General features: G+C 39.1%; 1 protein-coding gene across 1 annotated transcript; it reads left to right on the forward strand.

Moving 5' to 3' along the window:
* Positions 1-7,162: 7,162 nt before the first annotated feature.
* cipc.L (CLOCK-interacting pacemaker L homeolog) lies at positions 7,163-19,962 on the forward strand. The gene is made up of 3 exons (XM_018230351.2): positions 7,163-7,673; positions 12,783-12,934; positions 18,121-19,962. The coding sequence occupies exons 1-3, from the start codon at positions 7,547-7,549 to the stop codon at positions 18,874-18,876; spliced, it is 1,035 nt and encodes a 344-aa protein (XP_018085840.1). The 5' UTR covers positions 7,163-7,546; the 3' UTR covers positions 18,877-19,962.
* The last annotated feature ends 1,425 nt before the right edge of the window (positions 19,963-21,387 follow it).

Raw genomic sequence — 21,387 nt, forward strand, 5'->3', positions numbered from 1 at the left:
CTTGTAGTAACATGGGTGTGGTTTAAAAACAGGAAGTGGTCAACACTGGCTTCCATTATTGGCCCTCCACCATGTAGGCCAGAAAAATTCAATGTGAGTGAGCCCAGATGAGGAGCAGCAGATGTGCTAGTAACGGAGCACAGATTCCGAAAACTGGTGAACAAAAACCAGGCAAATAATCGAGTCCAGATACAGGTAGTGACCTGTCAGGGCAGGTCGCAATCAAAAGAGTCTGTAAACAAAGCAGAGGGTCAAACCAGGAAATTAGTAGAAGGTTCAGGAACGAAAAAAGTCACAAACTAAGAGCCAAAGCAAACCAGAAATCATAAGCAGAGAATACTCAGTGTCAGTCAGAATTGACAGAATCACCTTGCACTGGACTGCAGACCTCAGCGTCTATTTGCAAGCAGGGAGCATGCATCCATTCGCGAGAATGCGGCAAAGTGTGCAGGCCATGACTGTGTCAAAAAGGGTGCAAACGAGATGCGAGGAAAAGTGCGAATTGACATTTATGCGCAAAGACATGCACATGGACAACATGAGATGCCTGACACAGTGACATCATTAGGAGTGTGAGCAAGGAAGATTCAGCCGTTTCAGGAGAGCAATTGCACATGCATGCAATGTCATTTCCGGGGGTGCTTGTGAGAGTGTGACCTTGATTTTCTGCGGGTGCACTGAAAATGCCACAAGGATCTCCTGATTTTAATGCCTTCAAATTGACAGCTCTGCAGTTTTACTGCTTTCAACCTTACTGCTAGTTTATTATAACAGACCTTCCTGCATTCCTATTATCTGAATGCTATCCCCAGAGGCCCTTAGTTCTGATAACAGTGAAGGTGTTCCTTTTAAACCACCTTTAATTAAATGCATAAAAAATAGCAAGATGCAGGCATGTTTAGAAATCAAAAATCTGCATAAAATTAGTTTAGGCAGCAATTAATCAGGGCTGATTTATTTTAAAAAAAACTATTTGATTGATTGGTTTTATATTTGTTGAATGTAATGTTATTTGCTTCACATATTTATTTATTTATTTATTTTTTTACATAATTTATACTTTCTATCATGGGCCTATATCCACCAAGGGCCTTGAATTGTAATGCCATCCGCCACATCCTTAAAGGAGAACTAAACCCTAAAAATTAACATGGCTAAAAATGTAATATTTTATATACGGCACTCATTGCACCAGGCTTAAGTTTCAGTATCTCAATAGCAGCAATGATCCAGGACTTCAAACTTGTCACAGGGGGTCACCATCTTGGAAAATGTACGCAACACTCCCATGCTCAGTGGGCTCTGAGCAGCTGTTGACAAGCTGAGTTTATGGATCGTCGCAAATTTTTATGCAGAAAATGCAGTTGCCCTGTAATATAAGATAATGCCACATTTTATTATTAAATTTTAATGCTAATTGCACTGGTTTCTCAGCTGTCATGTAGTAATTATCTGTATTAATTACTAATCGGCCTTATACTGTGACATTTATATTTTATGTGTACTGTATAACAACAGCACAGAGCATATGCAGTGAATCAACAGAAAAGAAGATGGGGAGTTACTGGGGCTTCTAGCCTACTTCTTTAGTTAAACTTTGGTTCTCCTTTAATCTGGCTGAAGCTGAAAGAACTGACCTTGTGCTGTCACTTATACTGCTGTCTACTCAGTATTTGTCTGGGTCATTCGGTCACTTGTCTCCACCCCAGGCCTCTGTGGGATTTGCCTGAAGAGGATTAAAGGAATAACTAGCAGAAACCAGTAACAGTTTTAGCTCTAGTTCATGTAGCCGCAAAGCATGTTAAAGGGATACTGTCATGGGAAAACATGTTATTTTCAAAATGCATCAGTTAATAGTGCTGCTCCAGTAGAATTCTGCACTGAAATCCATTTTTCAAAAGAGCAAACATATTTTGTTATATTCAGTTTTGAAATCTGACATGGGGCTAGACATATTGTCAATTACTCAGCTGACTCCAGTCATGTGACTTGTACTCTGATAAACTTCAATCACTCTTTACTGCTGTACTGCAAGTTGGAGTGATATCACCCCCCCCCCCCCAGCAGCCTAACAAAAGAACAATGGGAAGGTAACCAGATTGCAGCTCCCTAACACAAGATAACAGCTGCCTGGTAGATATCAGAACAGCACTTAATAGTAAAAGCCAAGACCCACTGAGACACATTCAGTTACATTGAGTAGGAGAAATAACAGCCTGCAAGAAAGTAATTCCATCCTAAAGTGCAGGCACAAGTCACATGACTGGGGCAGCTGGGGAAACTGACAAAATGTCTAGCCCCATGTCAGATTTCAAAATTGAATATAAAAAAATCTGTTTGCTCTTTTAAAAAATGGATTTCAGTGCAGAATTCTGCTGGAGCAGCACTATTAACTGATGTGTTTTGGAAAAAACATGTTTTCCCATGACAGTATCCCTTTAAAGGAGAAGGAAAGGTGAAAACGAAGTAAGCCTTATCAGAAAGGTCCATCTAAATATACCAGTAAACCCCCAAAGCAATGTTGCTCTGAGTCCCCTGTCAAAAGAAACACAGCATTTCTTTCCTTCTATTGTGTACTCATGGGCTTCTGTATCAGACTTCCTGCCTTCAGCTTAAACCTCATTGCCCTGGGCAAGAGCATGCTCAGTTTACTCCTCTCCCCCCACCCCTCCCTTCTCTACTGTAATCTGAGCCCAGAGCAGGGAGAGACTCAGGCAGGAAGTGATGTCACACCACATTAATACTGCAGCTCCTATTCTAAACAAACAGAGAGTTTCTAGAGCTTTTTACTCAGGTATGGTAAAACATTCTACAGAATAAATATAGCATTCTAGCTTGCACTATTGCAGCTAATCTACTGGCAATAAAATGCCTCCGTAGCTTTCCTTCTCCTTTAACTATAATAAACTGTGTGGAACAGTAAAATAATGGTAGTTTATAGAGCTTTTCCCTAAAACGTATTTCAATAGCAATTGAATGCTACCTATGGCACAGGATTAAATGGGATGGAGCACATGCTTGTTTTATTGTAACGGTCCATGCAATTGCTGCTTTAAGTAAAGGTTAATAGCCTTCCTGCATATTGAAGCATTGGGCACCATATAAGATGATGGCAATGGTATTATTCACATTGTACCTGCCCAGTTATATTTGTATTGTGAACATTGTTTGGATAGTAGCACATTCTTGTAGCCGCGCACTATGCTGGACAATGGCATATAATGGATAACACTAAGGATCTGTGTCTCTACATAATGTATGTACAGTATATCTATATATCATTGGACACTCATCACAACAGATAGATCATTGTGCTTTACACAATGTCTTCCCTCTGGTTGTCATTGTACTGCTGTGTATAGTATGGCCTACGGTTCCAAAGTGAACCTGAACAGATCTGGATTGAATGGAATGGGGAGGGCTATGTCAATGGGAACAGTAGTAAAGCTGGCCAGATAAAAGAGAAATCTAAATGGACAGAAAGTTGGGTGAGATGAGGAATAACTAGATGTGTAAACTGGGAGCCTGGTGGTTTTAGGCATGTAAAATGGTATAAGGCTACTAGCATAGCCCATTTATTATGGGTGCTTATGATTTTAGTTGGTGACTATTCTTCAATATAGCTATACACCCCTGTATGGCGTATTACGTATTTTATCTGTTTTCTTAAAGGGGAATATTTATAAAGCAGTGTAAAAAACAAGTGGAATATACCACAATGTAAAATCATACATATTTATAAAGCGGTGTAATTAATCTTCTTGTACGTGTAGTTTCTAAAAAAATTTCTATATTTGGAGACTAATTAAAGGTGTGTTTGGAGACCAAATTAATCTGAAGGTATACACTTTTATTGTTCAATAAAATTATTCACTTTAAAACCTGGCCGACCAGGAACTAAACATATAACAATTTAAATATATCAATATAAACATAACAATATAGTATATCAATATATAAATATAAGATTAAAACAAGAGGAAAAACTGTATTTAAACCATTTCAGGTAGGTGGTCACTTATTATAAAACACAGTAATATAAATTATTAACCAAAAGTCTCCTAGGTTATATTTAGGGAATTCCCCCAATCTTTTAACAGCTACAATGTAGAGTTATGGTTCTCCAACTTGGGTATATTATGTTGTGTGTTACAGTTCTCCAACGTGATAGTCAAATAGATATAATTTGCCTAATTGGGACTTTTATTTATTTTTTATTTATGTAACAATGAAAGTGTATACCTTCAGATTAACTTGGTCTCCAAACACACCTTTAATTAATCTTCTAATTATTTGTTATCCTCTAAAGTACTTTATAATCTTATAATCTTTAGTAAACCTTGCAAGACGTAGCATGAATGCGACAATAGGAATTAATATATATGTGCGCCAGAATATCCGCAATTACATAAGCGCTCACACTAGTAAACCTGCTCTTGTGTTGAGGAGCCAAGCAACATTCACATTACAATCCGGCAAACCGAGATGTGCGCTCATATGGATATGGATACTATGTATTGGCCTTTGCCTGCACCATGCTTCAGGTTTGTGAAGATTCTCATTCATCCAGGTCATGGTATATCTGTAGAAATAAGTCAAATCAATTAGGCTTGCAGTGTTTTTCTTGTAGACGTTTCACCAGTGATCTGACTGGCTTCTCAATTCAGAATTGAGAAAGCGTTGGATGACTGGTGAAACCTCTTCAAGAAAAACACAGCAAGTCTAGTTGATTTGACTTATTTCTACAGTTATACCATGCGTCCTTCTTGGCCCTCCCCAAGGCCAATTAGGCCTGGACACAAAAGCTGTGGACAACCCATACCTCCCAACATTTTGGAAGTAAAAAGAGGGACAAAAATTTTTTTCCGCACGTAGCGCAGCAATTTTTTGACCACACCCCTTTCTGTGGCCACAACCCCTAATTACCATGTTCGTTTTACAAAATTTGGCAGGTTATGAAAGTTTGAAAATATTTCTCCTTATCTAAACTGTGTTTTTGTGTCTCAAAATTTATACAAAGTATCTTATTTGCACCTGTTAGCTGTTCTGGGCTCTCTGCTAAAAGCCAATTAAGTGAGAAACTTTGTTTCTTTTTCTGGCTGTTCAGTGCAGAGAAAAGAGGGACTTTCCAGTACAAATGAGGGACTGCGGGTTGAGCTGTCAAAAGAGGGACTGTCCCTCTGAAAAAGGGACAGTTGGGAGGTATGAACCAAGTGTCATTTTCATGGCTCCCTGGCACAGATTTCAGCTGAGTGACATTAACTCTTTTGAACAGATATTGGGGCTGGCGGTTCTAATTGCAGCGTGCATCTTTAGCAACCAGAAAAAAAGTCACGGCGCAGAACAGAGATTAAAAAAATATATATATTCATTTTGAGTATTAGGAAAGGTGTCAGGAGTGCTAGAGAGCAGAGAAACCCATTAATTAATTTAACACCAGGAATTGACTGTAGTCTATAACGAACAATAAAATAAAACAAAGTCACTTTTGTCTCTTTCCCTGACCAAAGAGTATAAACTGTGAGTAGAAAAAAGAAGGCCGTCTACAGACTACCCTGCCCTTTCCAGATCACGGCAGCACCTTGACCCCTAGCCAACCTTTGACAGCACTGTTCCAGACTGCTACGTGCAGTGTCGCCGCGCTGTGGTCGTGACGTCACATTATCATCTCGCGAGACTTAGGGCTGTCTGGGACTGTGGTTTATGTTATCAAAATCGAGAATGTCCCGCGAACAGCGGGACTTTGGGCGGTATGCAAAATGAATTTGAATGTTTGACAGAGAGGAAGAAGCGTGAATGGAGACAGGGCTTTACAAGATTTGGGCTTTACAAACCATTTCTTTGTGGTTGGTTGGCTTGCAAACTTGTCACTGGGGCGTCATTCATTATGACTAGTTGCCTGGCCCTGGATGTTCAGCTATATCCATTAGCTCCCATTAGTTTTATGTACGTGATGTTTTATAAGATACTATTTATTTGCTGTTCTGAGCCCAGTGGCAGCCAGTGTGTGACATGCTAACCAAACTGGCCAACCTATGCTCTAGTGTTTGGGGTGGATCATGGCTGGGTGACAGATTTTCTTTTGTATGTCGATGCCTTTTGTTTTCTTAAAACAATTGATGCAATAGTGTAATGACTTGTCTTATTTCTTTTGCTGAACAGGCAGATCTGGCCCTATGTATGGGGTGTTCTAACACTAATGTGATCAGCATTCTGTTGCTACATAAACATGAAGGTTTGATGTTAAGGCCTTCTTCAATAATGTACCAGCTGACCCATGTGTAACTAAAGTATGGCATTGATTTCTACTGTAGCCCACAGACGAGCTTGAGTTAGGCTATGGACACAGGCTGTTCTTCAGTTACTGTTTTCATCCTGTGTAATTGGACTGACATCAGCCTGTGTGTGACCGCATACAGGCTGATCAGATTCAAATCAATGGAGCAGCGCACTGAGCAGATCTGCTTCTCTCAGTCTGCAACATTCATTGCCATATACTCCCAAATTACATCTATTGGTCAATATTGGGAGGGACGTATAGATGCATGTTCTATACAGCTCAGAACACTACAGCATGAGCCTATGATGCAAACCACCAGACTTAAAGGGATACTGTCATCGGAAAACATGTTTTTTCCAAAACGCATCAGTTAATAGTGCTACTCCAGCAGAATTCTGCACTGAAATCCATTTCTCAAAAGAGCAAACAGATTTTTTTATATTCAATTTTGAAATCTGACATGGGGCTAGACATTTTTTCAATTTCCCAGCTGCCCCCAGTCATGTGACTTGTGCCTGCTTTTTAGGAGAGAAATGCTTTCTGGCAGGCTGCTGTTTTTCCTTCTCAATGTAACTGAATGTGTCTCAGTGGGACATGGGTTTTTACTATTGAGTGCTGTTCTTAGATCTACCAGGCAGCTGTTATCTTGTGTTAGGGAGCTGCTATCTGGTTACCTTCCCATTGTTCTGTTATTTGGCCGCTGGGGGGAAAAGGGAGGGGGTGATATCACTCCAACTTGCAGTAAAGAGTGATTGAAGTTTATCAGAGCACAAGTCACATGACTTGGGGCAGCTGGGAAATTGACAATATGTCTAGCCTCATGTCAGATTTCAAAATTGAATATAAAAAAATCTGTTTGCTCTTTTGAGAATTGGATTTCAGTGCAGAATTCTGCTGGAGCAGCACTATTAACTGAAAAAATGTTTTTTCCCATGACAGTATCCCTTTAAGAATCTCCTCTGGCCTGATAATTATAGAGCCTTTTTGTTTTTAGTATGTACCTTCTAGATTACTCTAGGTTTTCTGCTCTTCTTTCATACAGCAAACAGACAGGATAGTGTGTGATTATTCTTGTGTAGAGAACTATGTAAGCTCCTCTGGTTAAGGACCAATGTGAATAAGTAACAGTCACTGTATAGTTCCATGGAGTATACAAAGTACATGTTTGACTGTACTGTGTTAGCTATCGGCAAGTAACCCAAATCTTAAATTTTGTTTCTTTTCAACCAACATAAATAAGGCTTTCCTAGAAGGCCCGTAGAAGTTATGGAGAAGAACCAGAAATGTGCAACTGGACAAGAAAGATTTCAGGTTAGATCAGGGGATAGCCAGAGAGCAGAGCCCAGAAAGACACAGACTACTATGGAATCTGACAAGGACTCTGGCTACTCAGGTATGGAGTTTTGACTTTATCCAAAACATTCCTTAGTGTATAATGCAGGTGTTTTTTTATTAAACAAGTTGGTTGTTAACATTTTTGCCCTCCTAGCGCTGTCCTTGTCAAATGTAAATAAAGTGCTGAAGAATATAGGCTGTAAAAATGGAAATGGCACAGAATGGCATTATACTCACAAAATTGGGCTGATAAGTGCTGAAGAATGTAATCAAAATGAGATGCCTTTAGTTGGACAATTCACTGCAATGTTTCACAATGTCTCTGGGTCTCTATGAGTAAGCACCCAAACATCACCATGTGCCATTCCAAAAGTGGTGTAAGTGCATAAAGGTCATCACCATTGGATGGTGGTCCTAGTTTTTTTTTTAAAAAATGTGTGTTTAAGAAACTGTAACCCTAAAAATTTTTAAGTGAAAAATCCATTCAGCCATGCTCCGATAATAGTTATATCCTGGACAAAGTTAGTATTTAAGTTATTATTTTTAATGCTTTATTAAAAATACCATGCTAAAACTGCTTCCAGTCTTCTCCAATAAGGTGACAGGACGACATCCACTCTGCAGAATTCAACATGCGGCACTCCACATCTCCTCCGGCCCGACTCCCACAAAACTGGATGTTACCTGGTGCTAATGTACAGAGTATTTTCTAATGTACAGGGTATTTTTTCATCAGATTGATTTATCTCTGAAAGTGCTGTGAGCAATAAAGGCAGCACGCTGTGCTGTGAGCCATAAATTGAAGGACCACAGAAGACCCCATAAAGTCAGTTTGCACTTCACTGCTTGCAGCTCTCACAGAAATAAATGACACAGAAGTAATAACATTGCCCACAAGCCCCTTCTTCGGGAACCTAAAACAAAAGGAACTTCATGTTTTAATGCTGCGTTCACTGCTTTGCTCCTTGCTAAATGCACGTTATGGTGAAGAAACAATCCCGTATTCTAGTGAGTGGAGAAGTGGCCAAAACTGGCCATGTTGCTTCCCATTCACTTTAAGGGCTGTAGCATATGGGTGGTTTTGACTGCTGCTGCTGTCTGCATGTCTTCGCTTTTGAGTATATCTGATAAAAAAGCATCATGGCTGACACATTTGGAGTGGGAACAAATGGACCTCTTTGACAAAACATGCATGTGAGCATTTTTGTCGTGGAGGTCTGCCTTTTACTGCTCCATGTGTATCCGTTAGGCTAATGCCATATGGGGGCTGAAATCGGCCTTATGAAATCTGCAGGCTGGAAATCAGCCCCTACACAGGCATTAGCCTCCTCTCCTGCCTGCACTTGGAACTGTTGTGTCAGCTCGGCAGGCATACAAGGCTGATTTCGGGAAGAGAATGCAAACTCTCGTGTTTCTTCATTGAAATCAGCCGACTGTGCCTGCACCCAAGCCTACACAATGGTTCTGCTGCAGGCAGGCTAATGCTTGCATAGGGGCTGATTTTCAACCAGAGTATTTCAGCAGGCTGATTTCAGCCCCCGAGTGTCATTCGCCTTAGAGTTGCTTTTCATTAAATATTTTCAGGAATGGGGACGTGGGTGGACAGAATGTCCTGTGTGCCATAGCCCTAATGGAAAATGGCTAATACTGCCAGTACTGGTAGCTATTGTCTTTGCAAGCAAAGACCAAATATTGTGTGAGCCCTACCTTCATTATAAGTTTTTAAAGAAACCAGTGATTTTTGTTAACAAATCCCTATTGTCAAAATACTTACTCTAGGGAACTTCCTGAAGACTTGTTAACTAAAAGCTGGATATCCCTTTAGGGTGGTGGGACACATGAAGATTCAGGAGAAGTTAGTCACCCAGCTACAAATATTCTTTTCTTCGGAAAATAATCTTTTTTTTGCCTTCCTGCCGGCAAGAATAAAAATTGCCGGCGGGATGGCATACATTTCCGAAGTCGTCTCACAAGTAAACCTCGGACGATTTTGGAAATCCGAAGTGATTTGTATGCCATCCTGCAGGTGATTCATATTCTTGTTGCCGGGAAGGCATTTCGGGGAGATTAGTTGCCTGAAGAGAAGATTTGTCTGGCGACTAATCTCTCCTCCGAATCTTCACGTGTACCACCACCCTTAAAGAAGAAGGAACAGGTTAATCACTGGGGGGGGGGTTGTTTGGCACCTCTCAGTGATTATAATTGATACCTCAGACCCTAAGGGGCAAATTAACTAAAGGACGAACGCCTAATGCAAGCGTTAATTCGCTAGCGTAGCGCATTTTCGTTAATTCGTCGATTCACTAACAGACACTGGCGTAAATGCGCTAGTGTTACTTCGCACCCTTACGCTTGGTGAATTTGCGCAATGGACGTAACTGTGCAAATTCACAAATGCGCGCATTTTTCTGAACGCTACCTTTTAAGCCAGACTTCCTTCGCCACCTCAGACGAGGCGAAGTGCAATTGAGTAGATAGGGATTGCTTCAAAAAAATTTGACATTTTTTCTAAGTCCCAAAAAACGCTGGCGTTTTTTCTTTTTTTATGGGTGATAGGCTGAAAAAGATCAAAATTTTTTTTGGGGCTACCCTCCTTCCCCCCCCTACGTTTCCTAACTCATGGCACCTTAACTGTACAGTGGGCACATGTGTAGGGCAAAATAAAAATTTTAATTGACGTTTTGAAGGTTTCCAAGGCTTGTGTAGTGCTGCTACATATACTTCCATTGTAAATTCAATTTGGCGCCATATGCAAATTAAGCATCGCTAGCGTAACTTCGCTTTGCTTGGAGAATTAATGCTAGTGCAACTTCGCAACCTTACGCTTCCCCTGAGCGCAACTTCGGATTTTAGTGAATTTGCGTAGCGCTGGTGAAAATACGCCTGGCGAAGCGGACGCTGGCGCAACTAAGAATCTTAGTAAATTTGCCCCTAAGGGTACTAACTCGTGAGTGCCATTGCCATGTTCTCACCTGTCACCTTGTGGATTGTTCGCATGTGCAGTAAAGTAGAATTAGAGCAGTAGCACCAATAAGTTAAAATATTGTTTTTACATTTGTTACATATTGTTTTTTATTTGCCTGTGAAACAGCTTGTTGTGCTATTAGCTTAAAAACTAAAATCATTGTATTCTACAGGCATATCTGTTATCTGCTATGTCAAGATGTGCCCTGTTTATCTATTCAACTTGAAACTGTTGCTGCATGGCAGATTATCTATATAAAATGTACCCAGAGTAACACTGCATTATTGTTACTTTTTATGACAGAGCAAACAAGCTGAAGGGGGGAAGGGGGTTTCCCTCGCTTCCAGTCGGGACATGCCCAAAGCACGTACTACGCACGCAATAATTGGGATAATTGCCAGATACTTATACAACATTGCTCCTTTATTTTAAACAGCAGGTTACCTGAAGACTGGATTAGGTGTAGGTGTTTCTGCAAGCTCAGGATCATTCATAATGAACTGAAATGACTGCAAAAACACAATTATTAAAACTCCAAAACAATTTGTTTTAAAATAACATATTGAATGGTAGAATTAATTATTTAAAAAGTTCCAGTTTACACTACCCAGCAACCAATTAGCTTCAGTCTACCACATGTTTTATAATAAAAGCAATTTTTTGAATGGCTGCTACGGGATACTTTGCAAATTTGGCCAGTTTAATCCATATACCTCAGTGATGGGGTTATTTTGATTCTTTAAAGCACTGTCCAACTAGAAATTTATTAAAAATAATGAAAAATAGCTTTGCAGTGTTTCTTGCTACGTAAAAAAGATTACATAGTAAAGCCAAACAATATTCTACTTTTAATATATATTCTTTTATGTTATGAAGACAACATATCATGCAGTACATTGCACCATGTTAATATTTCCATGGTCACTTCACAGTGCAAACATTGCTGTATTACTGCATTTGTAAGAGGTAGTAATGGCTTTGCTCTGCACTCTCATATAGATTAACAATGCTCTCTATTTGAAATTACTTATATGCATTTTCTCAAACCTCCCTGTATATTTATGGTGCAGTGCTACAAATATGTACTGGATCAGAACTAAGTAACCCCAAAGAAGGAGTTACTTTGCTTCTTACTGACCATCTGTTTTGCAGTCCCCAGTACCAGATGAACCACTTTTAGACTACGGCCACATGTTGTGGATCTCGGGCTGCAGCGAAACGCAGGCCGAAAATCCACTTCTTCGCTGCAAAATCTCACTGCGTTTGTCTGCACCCAAGCTGAGGCTATGTATTTGGGTGCAGGCCCATATAATAGCAGAGCAGCAGCAGAGGAACGGATTCTTGCTACATGTAGCCCTAGCCTAAATGCTTGTTGTTCTTCATACTTATCCCTAAGCCCTGGCCTTTTTTTAAAGTTGTGCTTGCCATGTGGTGAACCTTTATGCCATCAACCATGTCACCATTCAATTCTGAATGCAAACAAAAAAATAGATCAAGAACATTTTTCCCCTCCTGTTATTATTCATGCTTCCATGGGAACAGGCGCACAGGGACAGACTTAAATCAACACTTGTGTTATCATGTGGTGGAATGCACAAAATTCCATTTCAAACCAAAGACATCTTAAAATGGCTATTGGTACTAACCTAAAATGCAATGTTTACTTGCTTTCTTTATACAGGTATGGGACCTGTTATCCAGAATGCTCGGGACCTGGGGTTTTCCGGATAACGGATCTTTCCATAATTTGGGTCTTCATGCTTTAAGTCTACTAGAAATTAATTTAAACATTAAATAAACCCAATAGGCTGGTTTTGCTTCCAATAAGGATTAATTATATCTTAGTTTGGATCAAGTACCAGCTACTGTTTTATTATTACAGAGAAAAGGAAATCATTTTTAAAAATTTGGATTATTTGGATAAAATGGAGTCTATGGGAGACAGCCATTCCGTAATTCGGAGCTTTCTAGATATCGGGTTTCCGGATAAGGGATCCTATACCTGTATTGTAAATCATATGAATTCTTGCATATCGTGTGTGTTGATTTACAGAATAGAAACGGATGAGCTGGTGAAAAAAATAGCCTGGCACGGTGACTTCCTCAGAACTGGCATATAGCAAGACTTCTAGTTGCTGGTGTGAGATAATTTATGCTGTTTCATGTTTACGTGTCATAAAGTGTACTTTTTCTTATCTCCAGATATCGCATCAGAGTGCCTAAGCTCTGTTGAGCAGACTGATTCAGAAGAGGGTCCAACTACATCACGCTGGAATGTAGCATGGAACCCCTCAGGCAAAACTCCATCGCAACCACATTCATTGGTCGTCTTGAAAAACCTGCTTGTTGATCAGGTAGAGCATGTTAGAGAGTGATTGCATTGTGCTAGGCAGTATAATCCAGTTCTTTTTTTGTGACGTGGAAGCAGAAAAACTTGGTCTTATTCAGGAAAAATAGCATTTCAAAGTTAAGTGAATTGTCCTAAACTTCCCTATACTGCCCTTATAATGGCACTGGGTTGGGAGTGAAAAGAGCTAGTCCTACCCTAATGTTTATAAAATACTGTACACTGATTTTATCAATCCATAAGTGTGCAGGCACTTAAGAAATGTATATGTGTGTGATCAGGGCCGCCATCAGGGGGGGACAGGGGGGACAAGCGTACCGGGCCCGGGCATGAAGGGGGGCCCGGCAGCGCTGCATTTTTTTGAAGATCCGGGCCCCCCTTACGAGCGCCCGAGCCGTACGTCATTCCTCTTCAGTGCCGAATGCGGAAGTGCCGAAAAGCCGAAGCCGATGCGCCGAAAATACCCGAAGTCACGGAAAAAGCCGAAGTCCCGAAGTCACGAAGCGCCGAAAAGACCCGAAGTCACGAAAACAGCCGAAATTGAAGTCCTGAAGCGGTGAAAAGACCCGAAGTCACGAAAGGAGGCGAAGTTGAAGTACTGAAGCCATGAGTTCAATTCTACTGAACACCAGTTTGTGTTTTTTTTTTTTTTAATCCCCTGGCCACCAATGTATTATTTTAATATTCTATAGGCCCCTGCCACCAATCTTTTTTTAAAACTTTTGTTTTTGGGGCCCCAATTTTTTTTTAACTCGTAAGGGGCCCCTTGCCACCATTGTTTTTTTTTGTTTTTTTAAAAAAAAAAATTAATTTTCTTTTTGGTGGCCCCAAATTTTTTAACTTGTAAGGGGGCCCCTGCCACCATTTTTTTTTTTCAAAAAAAAATTATTATTTTTTTAAATTTTTTTTTGGGGCCCCAATTTGTTTTTAACTTATAAGGGGGCCCCTGCCGCCAATGTTTTTTTTTTTTTTCAAAAAAAAATTAATTTTTTTTCAAATTTTTTTTTGGGGCCCCAATTTGTTTTTAACTTATAAGGGGGCCCCTGCCACCAATGTTTGTTTATTTTTTAGTTTTTTTTTTACATTTTTTTTTTGTTGGGGCCCCAAGTTTTTTTTAACTTATAAGGGGGCCCCTGCCACCAATGTTTGTTTATTTTTTAGTTTTTTTTTACATTTTTTTTGTTGGGGCCCCAAGTTTTTTTTAACTTATAAGGGGGCCCCTGCCACCAATGTTTGTTTATTTTTTAGTTTTTTTTTACATTTTTTTTTGTTGGGGCCCCAAGTTTTTTTTAACTTATAAGGGGCCCCTGCCACCAATGTTTGTTTATTTTTTAGTTTTTTTTACATTTTTTTTTGTTGGGGCCCCAAGTTTTTTTTAACTCATAAGGGGGCCCCTGCCACCAATGTTTTTAAAAAAAAAAATTTAATTTTTTTTTTTTTGGGGCCCCAATTTTTTTTATAAGGGGGCCCTGACCATCAATAGCTTTTTACAATTTGTGTGGGGGGGGGTTACTTTTTTAGCGCTGATGTCTGTGTGGTCTTTTAACTGCGATGTGGGTGGGATATGGGGCGGAGCTTGGTCGTCAGTGTGGGCGGGGCCCAGGGGGCCCCAAAAATTTTGTTGTACGGGGCCCCGTGATTTCTAATGGCGGCCCTGTGTGTGATTGTATATGTATATAAATATTTATGTGTATACAGACCGTAAAACCCCATTTTACATTTTTCAGGGGTCCAGGGAAAAATCTGGGAAAATGTAAAATCAGTGGATTGTGGCAAAGCAACTTGTTTTTCAAATACTAAAAGGATATATGCACATTAATGTTGCAGCAATGTTATATTATGCGACAGTATTTGCAAGACCTCTCTGACAGTACAATGCACAACCTAATACAATAAGTGATTTGTGCATGAATGTATGAGGTGCAGACTAATGGGCCTTGACTATTTAATAGGCATGCACCGAATTCACTATTTGTATTCGGCCAAAACCCACGAATCCTTTGTGAGAGATTCGTGACAAAATGTCACGCAATTTCCCTCCCTGTCCTAATTTGCATATGCAAATTTGGATTTGGTTCGGCCTGGCAGAAGGATTCGGAACCAAATACTGGATTCGGTGCATCCCTACTATTTACAGACTGAACAAAGTATGCATCTTAGTATTTTAAACCTCTTAATGTCACTAATGAAAACATTCACAGAAGACAAACAACCATTTTTGTGAACATCAGAACATTGGTGTAAAATCTGGGAAAACATTATGAAAAATCAGGGAAAAGCATCCATTGAAATACATTATGAATTGATGCAACCACAAAAAGAACAGTGTAAAATGCAGGGTTGACTCAAACTCAGGGTATGTAAATTTGAGCTTTCACAATATATGGTGGGATTTATTATGGTGTAATTTTACCATTAATGGAAATATATCAAACCAGACAAGATTTTGTTTTAACTTAGTTTTTTGTGTTACACATGGATGTAGGTAGCGGTTGCTGTCACATAGAAATAGGTTGTATAAGGGGTTTAATAAAACAAGACCATAGCAGTTTAGGCAAGATGTATGCTTGAAAATCTGTTTGACTACATCTTACTATCTTAAAATATGAATACTCTTAGCCCTCCTGTTGCGTTATAATCATGAATCATATAGATTTATGGCAACGTGTACTTGTAGTTAGCATAGTTGGATTGTTAGAGAGCATTTTGACAAGTTAACCACTTTTTGTTTTCTCATTTATTTATTTTAGCCCATTATACTATTATAAAAGAAAAATACAAATATACTTTCTTCAATAATCATGTCTACATCAGAGTGCATTCTGTAATGAACTTATTCTTTAAGCAGTCTACAAGCTTTCAGATCCTTTTGAAGGGATAGTTCACATTTAAGTTAACTTTTAGTATAATATAGAATGTCCTATTAGCAACTTTTCAATTGATCTTCATCTTTTACTTTTTTTTTCTAGTTTTTAAAAATTATTTGCCACCTTTTTATGTCCAGCTTATTATGGGGGCCACTGATCCAGGAGGCAAAGAATGTTGATCTATGAGGCTAAAATTATGTTATTGTTACTTATATTTGTGTTGCTTTTCATCTTCCAGTCTCTCATTGAAATAACTACCAGGTTACTAAGGTAAATTGGACTCTAGCAAACAGATAGCTGTTGAAATCTAAAACTGGAGAACTGCTGAACAAAATGCTAAATCATTCTAAAACCATACAAAATTAAGACAATTTACGTATTATATCAGAATATAACTGTCTGAATCATACTTAAAGTTAATTTAAAGGTGAAGTACTTTGAAGTTATTGAAGTTATTTGAATTTTCAGAGTTTCTTTCTGTTTGGTGTTGTGACTCACTTTATTCATTAATGTTTTAGAGCATTGGTTATTTGCATGCAGCTATTCTGAGATTTGATTTAATTGGAATCGACAATATTCTTTTCAAAAATATTTATTATGTTTTTCTTCTAGTTTTTAAGATATTAATGATTTATTATATAAAACATTATTTTACTTGTATATATTATGTAAGCAAGTACAATATAAAGAAATAAAAAAAATTAGAAAACCTGTGAAACGGGTTTATTAAGCACCCACTACAGTGTATTGAATTTTTAAAAGCAACACTTCTTCTTTAAGCCATTGGTACTCTCTTTACCCCCCAAAGACACGTGCATCCTGATATGGCAGTCTTTTTATAATCCCTGATCAGCTCATTTTCAGCATCACCCAGCTCTTTGTCATTAGCTGAGCAATTTTGCATTTCTTGCCAAGTATCAAGCTGCTTTTAGCCAATTGCTTTACATCCCTGTGAGGCTTTTCTTTGCATACCATATTGGGCCAGGATTTAGCCAGCTGTCGAGTATAAGAGGAAAACAAATCACATGAACATTAAGATCCAGAGACACTTTTATCGGGCCAATCACTTATATTCATTAGGGATGCCCCGGATCTACAGTTTTTTGGGGGTGGGGATCAACATTCCATTTTTCATTTGAAAAAGAGTCACTTTATGTTAAGGATTCAAATCTCATTTGTCCAGGCACTGCCAAATTCTATTACTGCTGAAAAAAGCCTTATCCTGGATTTAGTGCATCCCTAGCTATCATGATTGAGCCCACAGTCCCTTTTATTTTTCAAAAAAACAAGAGATAAAGCTGTGCATAGGTCTACAAAGACCAAACTAGTGAATTGAACATCGGCTTCCACAGTGGTAAGCCTAAGTCAGGATAATAAAAACAGGGAAGGAGGACATACTTGTTCAGTGGTTTGTCTTGCAATTATAAGGCAGGGCATTGTTCAGCATGCACATTTGGCTCCTTTGGACTCTCAAAAGCAGACAGAATTAGTATCTCGATAAACATTAAATAAGAAAGATGTGTTGCAGCAGTCTCTATTGTGTGTTTGTGGTAAGTTAGTGCAAGCAAGGGATAGTTGTGATTGGGTAACAGTGCTTATTTGGCCATCTACTTCATTTGATCTGTATGAATTATTGTGTGGTTTTGTGTTTCTATTACGGATCAATAAAGAATAACATAAATGATAAAGTATATTGCAGCCCTATATGTGCTTATATGTGTCCTACTCAAATTATGATAACATGCAGAAAGGAAAGCTACAGTCACTGTTGGGTGACTCTCCTCATTAAAAAGTGCAACAGCCCCGGGGTTCTCCAGAAAACATCCTCAGGTCAGTTTGTTTTTTAAAAAGCAGAATCACTTTACACCGCCCATCACTGAGCCTTCCTTGTCCTTTAAGGGAGGTTATTTAACTATTATTACATTTGGGTTTACAGGGAATCTAAATAATAATTGGCAAATTACTTTATTATTGAGTATTTTGAAGATGTGAAAGTTAGGAACACTAGGGCATTTTATATGCCATATAAAGTATGTCAGTCGGTAGTTCTTGGGTTATTTCTCCTGTCAGTAAGAGTTAGTGCAGATTTCTGAGTATCTGACCATTTGCTTATGGTGCAATAAACAATTTGAATCCAGCTGTTTCCACACAGTTGACTGAGAGGGCGCATGTAAATGGTCACCAGAGACACAATTGTTTCCCAGGTGACAGTACATGGTCTTTTAGAGACTGTCAAAAAAAAGAAACAAAAAAACAAGCTGTGTAAGAAAAACAAAGTAACCACAAGGCCTTGTTTTAAGCTGATAATTTTTTATTTTTTTCTCAGGGATCCGTCCCTCAACCTAATGCCAGCTCATGGGCTGTCCGCCCTTCTTTTCAGCTCCTTCAGACTTCCCCGCAGATCCTCTTCGTTCCCCCGACGGTTTCTTCTACCAAGCCTTCCATTTGTAGAAAAGATGCCAAGTACCTGCCCATCTTAAAATCCTACACAAAGATTGCACCACATCCATCACACCGGCCCTCCAATATATCTCTTCCTTGTGCCAGAAAGAGGGGACCAGATGAGAGGCCTCATAGCCAGACAAAGAGGCAGTGCACCAAGGGCCACAGTGGCAGTCGAAAAGGGATGGACGCCACAACAATGTTAGATACAGGGATACAAGAAGTCCCGGTTGACCAAAATGTGAAAGAAAGTTCTGGCTGTACCAAGAACAGAGTGCTAGACATGCAAATGAATACCCAGAACATAAATTCATATAAAAAGGGCTCCAAAGTTGCTTCTTTGGATACACAGCAAAACCATCTCAATGCAGATCAACAGAACAAATCACGGCGCTTTCAGAATACCATGGATGTTTTAAACCACTCTGGCTTGCTGAGCATTGCCATGAAGACTAAAGAATTAGCACGGCACAACCAAGTTACACAAAGTCAGTTGGAGAAGCTGCAAGAACAGGTGCAGCTTTATGCCACAGCAATAAGTAGTAACTACCCTCAGGACTGGCAGAAACTTCAAGATTCATTGGCAAAGGTTGTTACAGCAGATTCATTGGAACTGTCAGTTGGAGAAATGGATTTGTAATGTTTTATTTTCAGGTTATTACGGTAAGTTATCTTTTTGGTAGTGGTATTCGTTCTGTCTTCTCAAGACCACTCTCTACCAAATAATAGGCTTATAATATAAGATGCTGTTGTTCTCAGTGTTAGAAAAAGTCTTTCTATCCCACAACAGCATATGGTCACACGTTATTTCTAATAAGTGTGATAATCAGATTTATTAAAGACACCTGGGGAAAGGTAGAGCTGCCTCAAAGCTGGAGGCAGCTGGCTCAGTAGAAGGAGACAATTCAGTGGTGTCTCTTAATTGTGAAAGTCGACAGCACTATACAGAGCAGGCCTAGACTGGCAATCTGTGGATTTTGCCAATAGTAAAAGGGGCTACTGTGAGATGGACAGTCACTATTTATTTGACTGGTGAGGTGCTGTTTGGGCCTCTGTGTACTTGGAACACCAGGGCCTATTTTGTACCAATATCTGGACCTGGTACAGAGAGCACAGTAGTGGGATGTCTTTATGAACTGTTTTATGAATGCAACAAGGTATGTGCATTCTAAGGAGCAGGGATTCGTGACAGAGTATTTTATCACAGCTGAGATATTTGTCTAAGCTCAGCTAACATTCTGTGTGTGGCAAGTAGTGCAAGGCTGGCCTTTGCTACATTTTATGTAAACATGATAGTCCATTTTATTTCATTTTGTAGCTGTGGAGTATTGAACAATATGCACCAAATATGTGAATATCTATAACCAACTCAAATCAGTCTATGTGTGGCTGTTTTGCACACTTTCATTTCATACATAATAAACAAAAACCTATTTAACACTGTTCCAAATGCTTTGCCATTTTTTCTGTTTTAAATATATTTCTACATTACAACTACCTGCATCTACAAGTGGTTGCCATGTTTGAAAATGTAGCAGCAGGTGTGATGCCAAAGAATCCATGATTTATAGGGCAGCGTGTTTCTTTAATTGAGCTGGAGTGTTCAGCCTTCCAGATGGATCTGAAGAAAAATCCAAGTTAATAATGAGGTAACAGTTGACCATCTGCTAAGGTAGTAGTATACAAGACTAGTCTATAATGGTGTCAGTTTTATTTTAGTGTTTAGTGTGTGGCTGTTAAAAGAAAATGTTAATTTTTAGGATCCTCCACAGCTGAAAACCAATAGCTTGCCTTTGTAAAAGCTACCTGAAAACATTATTTATTATTTTGCTACTTCACAAAAAAAAAATTGTTTCTGCTCTAAGATTAGCAGTAGGATACATTTAGTGACAAGGCTTTACATAATCGAGAGAAAACTGGTCTGCTATCATGCAAATGTTCACACCACACCTGTGACTGTTCTTTACTTTCTAGCTTATCATTAATGTTTATGAGATCAGAATTTTTTCTTTACTTTCCAATCCTGATTTTGGCAAGATCTCCACTAATGTAACACACCACAGTGCATTGTAATTGCCTGTTTGTGCTGGATGTTTTCCTAGAAAATAAGGTTTTTGTATCCGTGGTCCTTGCTGGCGTGGCTGCCACTCCATTGGTGCAATAAAATTTGACTTGTTGCCTCACAGAGCAATAATTTTTTTTGGTTGTTGGGGTTAGTGTCCTTTCTATGCTAGACAGCATTTGAAATGAAAGGTAAACTACCTCTGAACAATGTAGGTCTCTAAAAATATTTCAAAGGCATCAGTTGAAAGCAGGTGATGTTTTCCTATAGATGTTCTAGTCCGGTAACGCCAAACCATCCACCTTTTACAAATTAGCAACATTACAGTATCACTCTGGAGAACCACATACTTCAATAAGTCATCTTTTTCATAACAATATACTTTTTTTAGTAGTATGTGCCATTGGGTAATCATAAATAGAAAATTGTCATTTTAAGAAATATGGGCTGCCCCTGGGATTTTACGATTCATGGTGCACAAAAACAAACCATACATGTTGGGTCACATGAGCCAACTAGCAGACAAAGTTCTGTCTTTTGCAAAACACATTTTGCTGTTACAGTTCACTCTTAGTATCGCTGGTCAGGTGATCTCTGAGGCAGCACAGAGAATATCATAAAATGGGATACTGTCATGGGGAAATTTTTTTTTTCAAAATGCATCAGTTAACAGTGCTGCTCCAGCAGACTTCTGCACTGAAATCCGTTTCTCAAAAGAGCAAACAGATTTTTTTTATATTCAATTTTGAAATCTGACACGGGGCTAGACATATTGTAAATTTCCCAGCTGCCCCAAGTCATGTGACTTGTGCTCTGATAAACTTCAATCACTCTTTACTGCTGTACTGCAAGTTGGAGTGATATCACCCCCCTCCCTTTTCCCCCCAGCAGCCAAACAAAAGAACAATGGGAAGGTAACCAGGTAGCAGCTCCCTAACACAAGATAACAGCTGTCTGGTAGAAGAACAACACTCAATAGTAAAAACCCATGTCCCACTGAGACACATTTAGTTACATTGAAAAGGAAAAACAGCAGCCTGCCAGAAAGCATTTCTCTCCTTAAGTGCAGGCACAAGTCACATGACCAGG

The sequence above is a fragment of the Xenopus laevis genome, chromosome 8L, assembly GCF_017654675.1.
Source record: "Xenopus laevis strain J_2021 chromosome 8L, Xenopus_laevis_v10.1, whole genome shotgun sequence".
In the NCBI taxonomy this organism is placed as follows: Eukaryota; Metazoa; Chordata; class Amphibia; order Anura; family Pipidae; genus Xenopus; species Xenopus laevis.